Source organism: Pinus tabuliformis, chromosome 4_2 (genome assembly GCF_031772625.1).
Source record: "Pinus tabuliformis cultivar Carrire ecotype Pingquan chromosome 4_2, CPIR1, whole genome shotgun sequence".
NCBI lineage: Eukaryota > Viridiplantae > Streptophyta > Pinopsida > Pinales > Pinaceae > Pinus > Pinus tabuliformis.
In genome coordinates, this window is record NC_142304.1 from 145279470 (window position 1) to 145295501 (window position 16032).

At 37.3% G+C, this 16032-nt stretch overlaps 1 protein-coding gene across 4 annotated transcripts; it reads left to right on the forward strand.

Moving 5' to 3' along the window:
- Nucleotides 1–4179: 4179 nt before the first annotated feature.
- On the forward strand, nucleotides 4180–15620 carry LOC149168625 (E3 ubiquitin-protein ligase UPL3-like). Of its 4 annotated transcripts, XM_089428348.1 has the most exons (11): nucleotides 4186–5120; nucleotides 6618–6662; nucleotides 6864–6980; nucleotides 7158–7328; nucleotides 7418–7644; nucleotides 7803–7973; nucleotides 8063–8224; nucleotides 12936–13031; nucleotides 14143–14319; nucleotides 15119–15330; nucleotides 15434–15620. In XM_089428348.1, the coding sequence occupies exons 5-7, from the start codon at nucleotides 7594–7596 to the stop codon at nucleotides 8222–8224; spliced, it is 384 nt and encodes a 127-aa protein (XP_089284474.1). In that variant the 5' UTR covers nucleotides 4186–5120; nucleotides 6618–6662; nucleotides 6864–6980; nucleotides 7158–7328; nucleotides 7418–7593; the 3' UTR covers nucleotides 12936–13031; nucleotides 14143–14319; nucleotides 15119–15330; nucleotides 15434–15620. The 4 variants fall into 4 exon arrangements, with proteins under 4 accessions (XP_089284477.1, XP_089284474.1, XP_089284473.1 ...); XM_089428347.1 differs by having other exon boundaries at nucleotides 15119–15620; XM_089428351.1 differs by lacking the exon at nucleotides 12936–13031 and having other exon boundaries at nucleotides 4180–5120; nucleotides 15119–15620.
- Nucleotides 15621–16032: the final 412 nt, after the last annotated feature.

Genomic DNA, 16032 nt, shown 5'->3' on the forward strand with positions numbered 1-16032 from the left:
CTTCTCATCTACTCTGCTTTGAAACTCCGCACTTCACCTTAAGGTATTGATTGTGAGCTCATACTTATCTGATGGTTAGTTGATGAGGTCTTGTTCCAATACTTGCGCAGATCGCAATCTCATAGATCAAAGGAATCAAATGAATCTCATAATTAACTTATTCACATTTTATCAAGGATTATGCATGACTTCCACAGTCATTTTGGGTTTTGGAGAAATGACTTCCACAATCATTTATAACTCGATCATCCTTGTTGGCAATGACCAATTCCCTTTCCACATCTTACTTAGTACAAGATTACGCATATATAATTGTACAGTTTATGTATCATCTATAAACCATAATTAACCATATGTTTCGCATAACCATGATCATCCATGGATCTATGTGTATCAATCCTGGATCACCAACGATGTCATACACCCATGTCAAAACTAGGATACCAAAAGAGAAAAAATTGATAATATGCACTCAACCCAAATTGATCTTACTAAAATCAGCCTTTATCTAAAGCACGTAGCAACCATGTGACTTAAACTAGGTCTATAGCATACAAGCATATACATAAGTTTGGCATGCATAATATTTATATCATTGCATCAAAATCACCCTCTCCAAGTGTCATCAAAGCTATCTCACCAAGAAGGGACACTACAATCCCACAACATCCAAATACCTTGATTGACTCATATTAGATTACAAACTTAATTTTTTACCCATAATTAAAAAACAATGTGTTAAAAACCATCCAAAACTAAACAAAGTACCGCCAAAAAAATTGTCAAAAAAAAAATTCGAGAGCATTCCTTGAATTAACACAAAATGGTCCCACCTTGTGAGGAGGGTGGAATGTGACTACTACTTTACTTGAAGTGAATTGTACATTGTCACTTATGAATCGTTGCCTAATGTACTCCAATGAGAAAATGTGAGGAGTCAAAAATGTTGGCAGCTGGTATGGTTGTCCTTAAAACCCATATATTCTAATGACTGTGTAGTCTTTAAGAAGGTACCAATCATTGACTCTGGTATTTGGGGTAAACTGCAACTTTTCCTTGAGGAAGGGAGGCACTCTAGGCATTGGCTAACCGTGCAGAAGAGTGCACACGACTGATATAAAAGAATAAATATAATCGAATAAGCCCTGGTTTTTTTTTTTATCTTTCAAACGATTGGACTCATAAACTGGTAATAATGCATTATACTCATCTACCATTATGGGCTTCAAGTGCTATAGGTAGGAATATTATTTATGGATGAACATGTGGACTAGATAGGATTGGATAAAAAACTACCTGCGATTTATCAGAAAGAAATTTCTCAAACATAAATCACATCACAGAAATCTTAAATCTAAAAATGATTTAGATACTAACCCAGTGACAATTGGGTAATGAGACATGCCAATTTCATTATGCATTTGAACGAAATCATAGTGGTAGATTCTGCAGTAAATGACATTTACAATTACATCCTCGGGTCCTTTCTTTCTGCCAAAACAAAAAAGATTATTTATTCAATTTCAATTCATCAAAAGCCAAAAGAATTATTTACTTAGTTTCCATTCATTTCATGGCAATATCCTCCATTTTTAGAAGTGTCTGAAATTGTAAGTGTAAGGGGACAAGTGGCCACTAGAGTCCCGAGCTGCATATCTTGTAACAGTTCTTTCAGATTCCAAGCTTCTCATCTCTTCATAACCACTTCGCAGGATTCGATTGTCTGGCTCTTGTATTGTATTGCTTGCATATGGAAAGGAAGTTATGGACATCTTGCTGGAGAATCGTCTTTTATAAGGAGATTGGCAGAGTCTGGTCAAGAGATTAATTGGGGTTAGGTATTTGGAGTGGGTCTATGGAATGGTATTTTGAATTTTTCTAAAATCAAAAGTAGGTGAGGTTTGGTGCTCACTTAGCTTAAATATAGCTTAATTAAACTAAAAATCAATAGACATAAAAAATTCATAACAAAAATAAAACAACTAATTAAACACTCTATTATTGAATGCCATCACCAAAAAATAAGAAATGTTATTAACTAATATTGTTTATATTAACGTATATACACTTTAATATATATAGGAGTTGTCTTTAGTGCGACTTTTTGGAATTTCTGGTGCCGAAATCTAGCTGAAAATTTTGAGGTGAAATATTGATTTGTGTTATTTAAACTAGTTTTTTTTAGTGTATATATGGATTCAGCACCTTGAAAAACCCCTAACGCACTTTGATTGTGCAGGGATTACCCATCAAGCTTGTGATTTCAATAAATTCCAGCCCGATTTTAGAGAAATTAGACGGGAAAAAACCCACGAGAAAAAACCTCAAAAAAGTCTCACTAAAGACAACTCGATATATATGTCTGTGTGTTTATTTTTTATATGTATTTATGTATTTTATTTTTTATTAATATATAATTTTTTTATAATTAAATTTATTGAAATATGCTTTTAATATAATAACAAGTCATCTTAAATTGAAAATATGGAGAAAAAAAAAGTAACGAGAAAAATAAATAAAAATAAAACTAAAAGCAAAAAATTAGTAGCTAATAGAAATTAAAGTTACTAAACAACCCATAATAAGACCTCAACCAATCACCTTACAAATAAATAGATTTAAATACTAATAACAAATAACAAAATTTTATTTCCCAATGTCAAACTATGGATATGCGGCATAAATTTTTGGTCAAAGACAAACTAATGCATAGTCAAAACAAAATTGAATGTGCAATACGATAAGAAATTATCATTTAGATCTTTTCCTAAAAAAAAAATTAATAGTTTTTTAAATGTTATTTTAAAATACAATAGTTATTATATCAAAAGACAATAAATGTATTTTAAGAAAAAAAGCATTAAATGTATAAATTTTCTATATATATATATATATAATTGAAATATAAATATATATATATGGAAGCTTTTCCGGTGGAGTTTTCGTTTCTTTACACTCCGGCAGGAATTTACTGAAATCATAAGCTTGATGGGTAACCCTTGCACAATTGAAGTGCCCTGGGTTTTCCAAGGTGGTGAATCCATATATTTTGGCTCTTAATTAAGTTGCAAATTTTAAAAATTATTTATAAAATTCATTAAAGTTTTATTCATAAAATTCATTCCACGGCCATTGTTACTGAACCAAAGATCTTGGGTTCGAATCTTGTGCTACCCTCCCCCACGGAATGAAGTCTCACTGAACCCGGAGATCTTGAGTCTCATTAAAAGGGTGAATAATAGACATGTAAATTCCAAAATCAGAAAGTCCTACCAAACTTAAAAAACACAAAAAACAAAAACTAAATGTCCAAAAAAAAATTAATCATCCAATAAATAAATAAAATCTCAATTTAACTCCTACATATCAATTAATTTTTTTATTTAATTTTTTTATCAAATTCATTATGACCTGCACAAAGCCTCGAATAAGACTGACAGAATATTGACGTTTTTAATAATAAGATGGCTGCAAGGTAGCAAGTCCCTACCGAGCAGGTAGTCCTCCAAAGGTTGATCTGTTGCATTCAAAAATAAAGTTAGTCTAAAGGCATGTTTCTAGATACTGTAAGTGCTTTGTTGGGTGAACTGTGATTCCAAAGTCAGTGGGCTCGATTGATGGTATGCTTGTGTGCAGGAAAACTTGTAAAAGTAGATGTTGTCATTCAGACAGAAGATGTAGACTCTTATGCCTAGGGAAATTCACATCGATATGAACAAAAATAACGGAGGAGGCCTAATAACCGATGCCAGTAGGTGGAGTAACCAAATATGAGGAAACTGAGGTGGCAATCGTTTATTCGGATATGCCGATAAAATGAAAGAATGAAAGTGAGTGTATATCTATGAGGTAAAATAATGTCATTGGTTGTATTGTCTTTATTAGTCCCTGCCATCTGGCATCCGGCAGGGACTATAGTAATCGCAGGGACCCCGACTTAGCATTAGTTGACCCCTTTGCTTCTCTGTTATACGGCGGTTAGAGCGCGGATGTCCTAAGTTTCTAAAGCCGTTAACTGTTAGCCATCCTTCGCCATCTTATTTGGCCTCTTCCCGAGGCGGAAGAGGCCCGAACTTAGGTTAATTTGCAAGTTATCGCTAATTTCAGTGTGCCTGACCGTTAACTGTTAGCCTTAATGCTAGCATTACTTCCTTACAGGTTTCGTTATTTCCTAAACTATATCCCGATTTCGTAAACTATATCCTAAGGTCGCAGGGTTAACAGGTGTTGTGCTGCATCGCATCGGTGTGCTGGTATTGACGGGTGGGTAATGAGGTTCTCGCCATATGCTTCTGCAAATCTTTTTCAACCACTCGACTTCGCTCACAAAGGTCTCGAGTTTCACTCACATCGGGAAGGAGGAACGAGGATGGCTTGTGGAGCTAGGGTTCATCAGAGCTTTGAAGCTGAGTTGGGCGCCGACACACTAGTCGATCTTGATAGAGTAACCCACGAAAACCTTGCATGTAACCAGAGCCTGGTCTTGTACATTATGGTGGCTGGAATAAGAGCATACATTTGGACCTCTTCTAGGAAATGCATGAAAGGCCACATTCAACTCCCGAAAGAACTCAGGAAAGGCGGAAGGAATGGATTAGCAAATGATGGATTGTTTTGGGCGTGCTCTGAACCAGAGAAAACCCTTCCAGTCACCTACGGGCTTCATTTCGAGGGTTTAAGGGTTTGGTTTTCCTCAGTAGAGACGGCAGAAAAGGCACACGACGACTACACAAAGCAAGGAGCATACATTTGGACCTCTTCTAGGAAATGCATGAAAGGCCACATTCAACTCCCGAAAGAACTCAGGAAAGGCGGAAGGAATGGATTAGCAAATGATGGATTGTTTTGGGCGTGCTCTGAATCAGAGAAAACCCTTCCAGTCACCTACGGGCTTCATTTCGAGGGTTTAAGGGTTTGGTTTTCCTCAGTAGAGACGGCAGAAAAGGCACACGACGACTACACAAAGCAAGGAATTTGCAGGTTGCACCGTCAGCCAGATCATGAACCCTCAGAGGCGAACAGAGTCCCATGCTAAACGGAGAGAAGAGAGAGCACCTGCAGAGGCGATAGATCTTCTCTGAAGAATTCTCCAGTACTCACCGAGTCTTCGCTGCACTGCTGTAAGTTAGATACATTTGTACATAGGTTGGTCTAGAGCTAAATTGCTAATTGATACATGTATCATGAGCACTTCCATATGTGCAACCCTAAAAAATTGAGTTCTTGTAGAGAATTTAATACTACCAAATTATTTATCAATTGCTACGAAATTGGAAAATAATCCATCCTCAATACTCTTGAATATTGAATCTTTGAAAATCCTTTTAGAAACTGCTTCCAATTTAAAGAACGATGCATTTTCAATACCTATAGAGATTGAAGTTTTGAAATCCACATGAAAAAAATTCTAAAACATCATAATACGATTTTTCATGATACTCTGTACTCTGAGATTTGAGGAAGCCAGAGTTCTTCCAAACTCTTTAATTAATTACGCAACTCTTTGGGTAGTTTTCTGAACTCAACAACATTTTACTCTACAGTAATTCATGTTTATATCCATGAGCAATTTATATGCCTTTCGCTCCTCCTCTGCGAAGCTCCTTTGTTTTTCCAATAGCCTATTCATTTTAACATGCTCTTCCTCAAACTAATGCCCCAATTCTGCCATAGAGGAACTATGGTACTCCATGCTTCGTAACTACCTCTGAAATGGCCTTGAAAGCCCTTCCACAGATATGACGAAAAAGACATAGAAGAATACAAGATAGAAAGAGAGTTCTCTGAGCAATTTATATGCCTTTCGCTCCTCCTCTGCGAAGCTCCTTTGTTTTTCCAATAGCCTATTCATTTTAACATGCTCTTCCTCAAACTAATGCCCCAATTCTGCCATAGAGGAACTATGGTACTCCATGCTTCGTAACTGCCTCTGAAATGGCCTTGAAAGCCCTTCCACAGATATGACGAAAAAGACATAGAAGAATACAAGATAGAAAGAGAGTTCTCTGGTCCGAGCATCCGACCTTCCGGTAACCTAGCCCTCCTTAAGACAACGATTTGCTAAAGGGATACAAGCCATTATTACAATAAACTAGAGTTCTGATGCGATAAATGAAGGGCTCCTTCTCTATGGCCTTCTTCACATTCGAATTGAAATCGCAGAGCCATTTCTTTCTGATGGCAAAGAAATCATCCTCCAATGGAAAAGGATTCCACTCTAGGTCTAGGTCTGCAACCATCGATTTTTCAAATATGCGTTTGTGGGTTTCTTCAATCCAGGAAGAGGATGGACTTGAGTAGTAGTATTCCACCAGCTACAGTGCCCGGGTTTCAGGGTTCAATCTCCCTGATCACAGCTGTTAACCTGATGCGACCTTAGGTGGCCTGCTGTATAGCTTGCATGTGTTATGCTAGGGAGATAGGTGTTAGGCACATGGCCGTCATGTAGGGCCCACAAGGTGGATAAAAGTTTCGACTTTCATTTTTATTTTTATTGACATCGGTTGATTTTCTTATTTTTATTTAAATTTGAAATTTGATGTTGCATTGTCGTTTCTTAGTTGAGAGCTGGTACAGTTGAGAGCTTACTTTTGTTGGCATGTTATGAATCTGTGAAGGGGCGGACAAGCGGAGGAGGATCCGGCCATAATATTGAGATACATGTAAGTATATTTTCAGGGTTTGCTAAGGGGGATTGTAAGAGGGATGATGCCTTCGTGCTGGTGCTCTAATGGCAGTGCTATCTTATCTGGAATTTTTCTCCAGCGGTGTTCACGTACAGTCGCAAAAGTTGTATTTCATTAGCTTTTGTTTATATAGGAAAATTTAATCTTATGTTTGAGTCTGCTCTTGGAATGCACTAGAGGGTAGCATTGTCCACTGCTGCAAACATTTGCAAGAAGATTCCATCTGATGCAGCGGAATTTGTAATGGATGCTGTGCCAATATTGACAAATCTTCTTCAATTTCATGACTCAAAGGTAATCTATTTTTTGCATATTCTCCTTTCATATTTAACGTAGGAGTGCGTTTATAAAGATGGCATAGCGTTAAATTTATATTTGTTTGTGTTCTGTGTTCAATTTTTATTGATCCTTTGAATGTTTACCTTGAAGTACATTTCCTCCTCTGGCCAATGATAAATATTTGTTACGCAGGTGGTCGAAGATGCATGTATTTGTTTGACTCGGGTTGTAGAATCTTTTGCCTCTTCTTCTGAGAAATTAGATGAACTCTGTAATCATGGCTTGGTTACACAAGCAGCAAGACTTATATCTGTCGGTACTTCTGGAAGTGGCCAGTCATCTCTTAGTACATCCACATATACGGTATCAACATAAGTGACTTATTTGTTAAAAAAATTGGAAGGTTCTGTTATAACTTATTGCATGGTCTCATATTATCAATTGGCTTGCAGGGTTTGATTAGGATTCTATCTAAATTTGCTGGTGGATCTGCTTTAGCTGCCAAGGCACTTCTTGATCTCAATATAAGCGGCATTGTTAGAGATATTCTCACTGGCACTAGAGGGTAGCATTGTCCACTGCTGCAAACATTTGCAAGAAGATTCCATCTGATGCAGCGGAATTTGTAATGGATGCTGTGCCAATATTGACAAATCTTCTTCAATTTCATGACTCAAAGGTAATCTATTTTTTGCATATTCTCCTTTCATATTTAACGTAGGAGTGCGTTTATAAAGATATTTGTTTGTGTTCTGTGTTCAATTTTTATTGATCCTTTGAATGTTTACCTTGAAGTACATTTCCTCCTCTGGCCAATGATAAATATTTGTTACGCAGGTGGTCGAAGATGCATGTATTTGTTTGACTCGGATTGTAGAATCTTTTGCCTCTTCTTCTGAGAAATTAGATGAACTCTGTAATCATGGCTTGGTTACACAAGCAGCAAGACTTATATCTGTCGGTACTTCTGGAAGTGGCCAGTCATCTCTTAGTACATCCACATATACGGTATCAACATAAGTGACTTATTTGTTAAAAAAATTGGAAGGTTCTGTTATAACTTATTGCATGGTCTCATATTATCAATTGGCTTGCAGGGTTTGATTAGGATTCTATCTAAATTTGCTGGTGGATCTGCTTTAGCTGCCAAGGCACTTCTTGATCTCAATATAAGCGGCATTGTTAGAGATATTCTCACTGGTTCTAGCCTGGTGCCAGGCATGTCAGGTTCCCTTGCTCTGGACAGACCCACTGATTAGGTACTTAAAATATTATCGTTCATCTGACTGTTATTCGTGCTGTGTTAAAAAGTTGAGACACATATTGACTATCCGATCTGAAACCACACGTGAATAGATTTTGCTTGAATGGTACTAGACAAATAAAATAAAATAGACATTTATCTGTATTGGAGAGTCAGGGAGTTTCATTTAGAATATTCCCATTATTGTTTTTCAAATTCTATGTTATTTCGACTTCTTAACTTCATGTGCTAGACAAATTATAAAGAAAATGCATATGCCATTGCTGTGGAACTCTAGTTTTTCTGTAGCAAAACTGAAGTAGTTATATCTTTCTATATGAACCAATGTTTTACAACTCGGACTCGGCCGAGGATCGACTCCGACTCGGACTCCGACTCGGCAATGACTCGGCCGGCTCGATTTCAATGACTCGGTCGTTGTAAAAAATACATTAAATATTTATTTTTTTTATAAAAAAACATAATTTTAAATATTTTAAACATAATTTTAAAGATTTTCATTCAAGTTTCCAAACACACAACATTATAATATACATGGAAGACAACATATGATCAAAGTAGGCTCATGAACCAATCCATTATATCAAAATGGTACCCAATGGCAATAGTAAATACATAGTCAACTGTAGTCTGTCATACATGATCAAAGACTCAAGAGTACGGGAAAGGCTTCCATACATGATTAAGACTCAAGAGTACTAAACAATTGGAGATAGGCTGCCAAGGTGACAGTGGCAGCCAATCTCTTGTTGCCCTGAGGTCTGGATTTGTCTAGTGAGGCTCTGCACTAGGCCTGCTAGATTTTGCAGCAATGGGATGAACAGTCATGATACATTAAAAAAACATTCCGAGGGAACTTCCATTAAAAACAGAGTGTCTTTAATTGGTATGTTTTGTCTTATGTCTAGGATCATTTGAGGAATGGCATTAGCATACATCTGTTCTGGTATAAGGCTGTTAGACAGAGGTGTTAGGGCCATATTTTTTTTAAAGAAAAAGAAAAAGAAGGAATTGTATCACTTGCATTTGAATATTCTCTGATGTTTGTAACAGCCCTTTCCCTTAATGCTGTTTGAGGGTTAATTTCAAGACCATAATTGCAAGCCCAATATGCTGTCAAATACCCTGAGAAATCTATATATGCTGGGTGCTAGGAAGAGACTTGTTCTATGCATGAAATAGTAATTTGTATAGTATTTGAAGTTACGAACAAGAATTCCCATTTACAGCAACATTTGATTGAGTTTTCCATGTAGTATATTGTGTAATGAGTAACCCCAGTAATTTTCCATAAAACTCAGATTGGTATAGGATTGCACCAAATTGGATGCGTGTTTGAAGCATCAAATGAGACCTTGATCACCAGCTGTCCAATAACACCTCCTTAATCAGTTTCCAGCCCAATCAATATTTGAAATCCACAAACCCAACTTAACTTTACAAAATATCAGCAAAAAAATGATTTTTTTTTATTAAAATCGCTGCCCAGCCGTCCTTTCTATGACTCGGCCGAGTCAATACGGACCCGGCCGGGTTGACCGAGTCAGCTATGACTCGGCCGAGTCATTGGATGACTCGGCCGAGTCATAGCTGACTCGGTCAGCCGAGCCGGGTCATGGGCCGGGTCACTGTTTTGGCAAATGAAACGGTCCGAAACGGCCGTTTCGGTTTCAACTCGGCCGTTTCGTAAAACACTGATATGAACATGCATGCACCTGCCCCTCTGTCCAATAGCCTTCTTCTTTGTAGGAGAGTTCTATTGATTGCAAATCTCGTGTAGTGTCTTATTTCCAGGCATTTTGCTTTTGGTCTTTGTTAGTAGCTATGTAGTTACAAGAATGGCTGAGGCTGGAGTTTACCGGAAAATCTTTTGTTGGCAGAGAGTTCTAGGGATTGCAAATCTCTTGCAGTGACTTGTGTCCAAGTCCAAGCCTTTTGCATGTTTTGCATTTTGTGTTTTTTCATCTGCTGTCCAGGGTAGTGACAAATGCCCAAAAAATTGTTTCTTGTGGCTTGGATTGTAGGTGTGTGTTACCTGGCATAAAACTAGTCATGACTAACGAAATTGTCACAATTCAACCGGGAGAACTTACGTTTCTCTGTAAGTGAATAGCGAAGCTGTTGCAATTTTTAGTTCGAATGTCAGTCTATGCATGTTTTGCATTTTGTGTTTTTTCATCTGCTGTCCAGGGTAGTGACAAAACTGTAGCATTCCTATTGACCGAAATCAATCCAGAGCTATCCTTTAAACCTGATCTGAAGGTGTACAGTAGGGTTGCAAAGGGTTAGCTTCATTTGAACTGCCAGGTCCAACATACCTCAAATGGTGCACAACTGTCAATGGTGGCTTGTGGATCAAAGACTTTTAACATTTGCAGATGCTTGTGCTATGTATCTAGACTTGTCTATCAATCAACAACTACAACATTTCCCAAAATTTATTATTGATGAAATACATACTGTTAGGATTTTTATGCCACATATCCCACAATGGGGTGCAGGTGCAACCAAAATTCTCTTTTCCCATACATCATTTGAGCATAACTCATAAGCAGTGATGTGACTGTACAATAGGGATCTGTTGTTTTATTACAAGTTACTAATGCTACACCTCTGCCCAAACCCTAATAAGGTTACAACGAACTTGTGAGGGTACAAGAATTCCTCCTATGGCCAAAGTTGGTCCTAGCAAACAGAAATAAATGCCATTGCCTTACAGTAGGGTTGCAAAGGGTTAGCTTCATTTCAACATTTCATAGATTGTTGTGGTAATGCCAGAATTGTTCATGTGACACATATACACATGTTCTGTCTCTTACTGATGGCCATACTCTTGTCTATCAATCAACAACTACAACATTTCCCAAAATTTATTATTGATGAAATACATACTGTTAGGATTTTTATGCCACATATCCCACAATGGGGTGCAGGTGCAACCAAAATTCTCTTTTCCCATACATCATTTGAGCATAACTCATAAGCAGTGATGTGACTGTACAATAGGGATCTGTTGTTTTATTACAAGTTACTAATGCTACACCCCTGCCCAAACCCTAATAAGGTTACAACGAACTTGTGAGGGTACAAGAATTCCTCCTATGGCCAAACTTGGTCCTAGCAAACAGAAATAAATGCCATGGCCTTACAGTATGGTTGCAAAGGGTTAGCTTCGTTTCAACATTTCATAGATTATTGTGGTAATGCCAGAATTGTTCATGTGACACATATACACATGTTCTGTATCTTACTGATGGCCATACTCCGTTTTAAAAGCAGAGATCATTCTTCATAATACAGAAACTCACGAACTACTTTGAGTTTTGATAATGAAGTTAATAGTCACCCAACATTTATCCCTCAACACTACTAGTGAAAGATAAACTTGGAATTAGCCTAAAATTTGCTTCTATTTCATGGAATCTTTATGGTAACTTCAATATGGCTAATGTTAAAGAAGAGCTTGGCAATCTTCCTACAGGATGGCATATTCATTACAAATCAACTTGGCAAGCTAGAATTGTATGAATCAAATAGTGTTGGAAGGTTAATTATCGTTAAGGCCAGTATACCTTACCCAACTTCAGGCTTAACAAAGATACAACCCTTAATTCGATATTGTCATGCCTGTAGGAGAGTGCTTTCGAATGGTAGGCTAATAAAGCTAGTCAACATCAAATAATGTACAACAAAGGTTTTGCTCTTTATTAACAGGCTTTCGAATGGTAGGCTAATAAAGCTAGTCAACATCAAATAATGTACAACAAAGGTTTTTCTCTTTATTAACAGGTTTCTGACTTGAAGTTCCAACTACACTTTATGAATGAAATCACCAAATATGGTTATAAAATAGAAGAGCTTTAGTTCACAGAGAAAACAAAATGGGAAAACATCCATTTTTATCTCAAAGCAAAAACAAAAACAACACAGAGCCCTTCCCTCAACAGAATTTGTGACAACAACAAATGGTTCCAAAACGTAAATAAGGTGACCCGTCATACTTTGACCTCACAATCCACGATTCCACACTAGCATGAATGAAGATGACTAATTCCGAGGTGTCAACTCTGTGATTGCACCTTAACTGCTCACTGAGCATAAATAGTGCAATTAGCATCATTGTGAATAGATGAAATGAATGTATCTTTTATTTAACACCCAATAGTTTCACGGCAGTGTTCAATCAATTGGTTATACGCTTAATCCATTCCTCCAGTATTGGAATTGCAACAATTAAATCCAATTTCATGTTCGTGAGCCTCTTCTTGGCATCGAAGGGCAGTTATGGTCACACATTGTTACAGGGAAGAAACTGAGTTTAAAAATGTCACAATTCAGAATCTGAAAGCACAAAAATACTTTCATCACTATTTCTTACAGTCAATCAGATTTTAACTCCACCTTATCAGATGTCATCTCTCAATGAACTAGACATGTAGAAACTGCTTTTCAGAATTACCCTGTGTCTGCGGTGCCTAATCTCAACACTTGTATTTAAATTTTGTGGACTGGTTTTCTGTTTAGGTACAGGAGACAATAACTGTACACTGTGGTTTCTATAGTGAACGTGGAGGCTTTGATATTGATCTTGAAGATAAAAGATTTATGAACAATTTTAAAGCTGTTGTGTCAACATTTATAACTCTCAAGTTATTCTGATTTGCTATTAAATCAGAGTAGTTCTGATTTAAGTGGATGAAATTCAGGTGTGCTATGTAGCATTTTGGGATGAAATCACATTGTTGGAACAAGAAGCAGAAGGAAAGAAACTTGGTGAGAGACTGAATGGTAAAATTCCAAAGGTCAGTCACAAGGTTTGCTGTTAAAATTTTTGTATTTATTCCATATTCGGGGTTTAATCTTGTTGAGATCATAAGAGGACAATGGATCTATTTTGATCTCTTCAACAAACGCTAATCCAGTTATCAAACAAGCAGATTTATAACACCACTTAATATAGATGAGAATAAGGATGTTCATATACCATTTCTCCATCCAACATAAGATAATTTTATTCATGTCCAACAAATGACCGCTAAAGTAAGTCAATGGGACTGCCGTGTCATTGTTGTTCGCAATCTGTCTTTCAGTGATCAGAGACTGAATGGTAAAATTATTGTATTTCTTCTATATTCTGGTTTTATTTTTTTTGATATTATAGGAGGACAGTGGATCTATAGTGATCTCTTCAACAAAACCCATGACCAAGGGAGCAATCCAGGCTTTGATGCTTACGAAGCCAATATCCCCTGCCAACTCTATGGCTTCCAGATCAAACCCCATGAACAAGGGAGCAATCCAGGCCCATAGCTGCTACAGCACCAACACTTCCATTAACCAAGGGAAACATTCTCAATTACTCCAAGCTTGTTCAAGAAGTACACCAACTTCATCCAGGGACAGAGAGAATGTCAACAGCTCAACCATAGAAATACGTAGGAGTCTCACTGCTCTGTTTCCACACACATTTATTATCATGATTGTACTTGATTAAATAATCCTGAAGCTACCCTGCTTCTCAACTTGCTATTATTGTATCGTGCACATGGCAATTTGTTTGGTAAGAACAGGCCAGTGATAGTCCTGTTAGAAGTGTGCTCTATGCTGTTCCAAGAGAGACAAGAAAGTTTCAAGGTTATAAGCTGCCTCCAGATACCAGATATTTCTGAGATTTTTGTGGGGGCCCAAATGTTTGAACTTTGGCCAAATATTGCTTTTGATTCAACAGTATGTTACGTGAACAATTTGTTCCGTATGCTTGGCTGGATGCATGACACTTTAACTGATTGTGAGTCTGATGTTCTAAACTGTTACATGGTTTGTCATATGCATAACTAAATACACTTACAATTTTTTTGCGGTGCCTAATCTCAACACTTGTATTTAAATTTTGTGGACTGGTTTTCTGTTTAGGTACAGGAGACAACAACTGTACACTGTGGTTTCTATAGTGAACGTGGAGGCTTTGATATTGATCTTGAAGATAAAAGATTTATGAACAATTGTAAAGCTGTTGTGTCAACCTGCACATTTGGTGGAGGAGATGATCTTTACCAACCTATTGGCATGTTACAAACATCATTAAAAAAGGTTTGTATTTATAACTCTCAAGTTATTCTGATTTGCTATTAAATCAGAGTAGTTCTGATTTAAGTGGATGAAATTCAAGTGTGCTATGTAGCATTTTGCGATGAAATCACATTGTTGGAACAAGAAGCCTTTCTAAGCTACCCTGGGCACCTAATTTCGCATTTACTACTGCCGCCACATCCATCATTCCATATGCCATTTGCTCCCCATGTCAGATCGATATGCCCATCATTAAATACTGGCCTGATCCAATCTGATCTTCAAGATTATTTCTGCACTTAGATATTGACATAGATGCTCCCCATGTCAGATCGATATGCCCATCATTAAATACTGGCCTCATCCAATCTGATCTTCAAGATTATTTCTGCACTTAGATACCAATCTACCACCAAGATTGCCCGATGTCAGATACATCACTTCTGCCGCCAAATACATCATTCCACATGCCATTCGCTCCCCATGTCTTATCGACCACTTCATTGCACCTCAAGTATTTTAGCTCCATTCACACTTAAAACCACCTTACAAACACATTGAACTTTTGTATAAATTGGCCTCCTCTGCACCTGGATATTCACATACACCTCCCCGCTTCACATAACATGGAATCCATTAGCATAGGCCAACTTACTGAACTCACAGCATTGTTTCTCTTAGCACTTATTCTCATGACTCTTCTTATTATTGACATCGCAAAAGTCGAAAGACAAAGAAAAAAGAAACCAAAAAAAAATTAACATCTATTTTGCATTATCTTACTCATTGTCTTATTTCCCCGCTTCCTTCTCTATTACAGATGTACAACGCAGGCTTCAAATATGCATTTGGGTCCGCCATGGCGTTGCACCTCGCATTTTTTATGCGTCTATCGTCTCTGCTCGACTGCAATGTGAAATAGTTTTGTCATTAAGGCTTTGCCTACCTTTTGCTCTTAGCTCTTTTTATTAAGCCGTGTTGTGAATTAATCTGAAAAACAAAGAAAAGCAACTCGATGCAGCAAAAATCAATGTCAGTTTGCTATCACTGAAACAATATATTCATTTGTGAGTTAGAATCTCTTTTGCATTATCTTACGCATTGTCTTATTTCCCCGCTTCCTTCTCTGTTACAGGTGTACAACGCAGGCTTCAAATATGCATTTCGGTCCGCCATGGCGCTGCACCTCGCATTTTTTATGCGTCTATCGTCTCTGCTCGACTGCAATGTGAAATAGTTTTGTCATTAAGGCTTTGCCTACCTTTTGCTCTTAGCTATTTTTATTAAGCCCTGTTGTGAATTAATCTGAAAAACAAAGAAAAGCAACTCGATGCAGCAAAAATCAATGTCAGTTTGCTATCACTGAAACAATATATTCATTTGTCATGGCTTTGGGTTATGATCTAATTGTCAAATGTTAGCAAGTTTAAATTTGCTCTTAGCTCTTACTACCACTTCTTAAAAACTGAAGCCTACGACATCCCATGTCCAAAGAATGCTTACCATGTATGATTTATATCTCTGATACAGGTGTACAACGGATGCTTCAAATATGCATTTGGGTACGCCATCACCGGCTCTGCTCAACTGCAGACAGCATGTATCTCTCGGCCTACAGTCAATGTCCGTGTCCTAATAACTTCATAAGTTAGATAAGAACTTGAATCAGATCGACTGCAGTGTGTAATAGTTTTGTCATTAAGGCTTTTGCCTACCTTTTGCTCTTAGGAAAGC

Bases quoted from the DNA above. Each gene is read 5' to 3' on its own strand.
- LOC149168625 (XM_089428351.1), top strand. From the start codon at position 7,594: ATGGATGCTGTGCCAATATTGACAAATCTTCTTCAATTTCATGACTCA. The intron at 7,645-7,802 runs GTAATCTATTTT...TTTGTTACGCAG, and splicing joins TTCAATTTCATGACTCAAAG to GTGGTCGAAGATGCATGTAT. The intron at 7,974-8,062 runs GTATCAACATAA...ATTGGCTTGCAG, and splicing joins TTAGTACATCCACATATACG to GGTTTGATTAGGATTCTATC.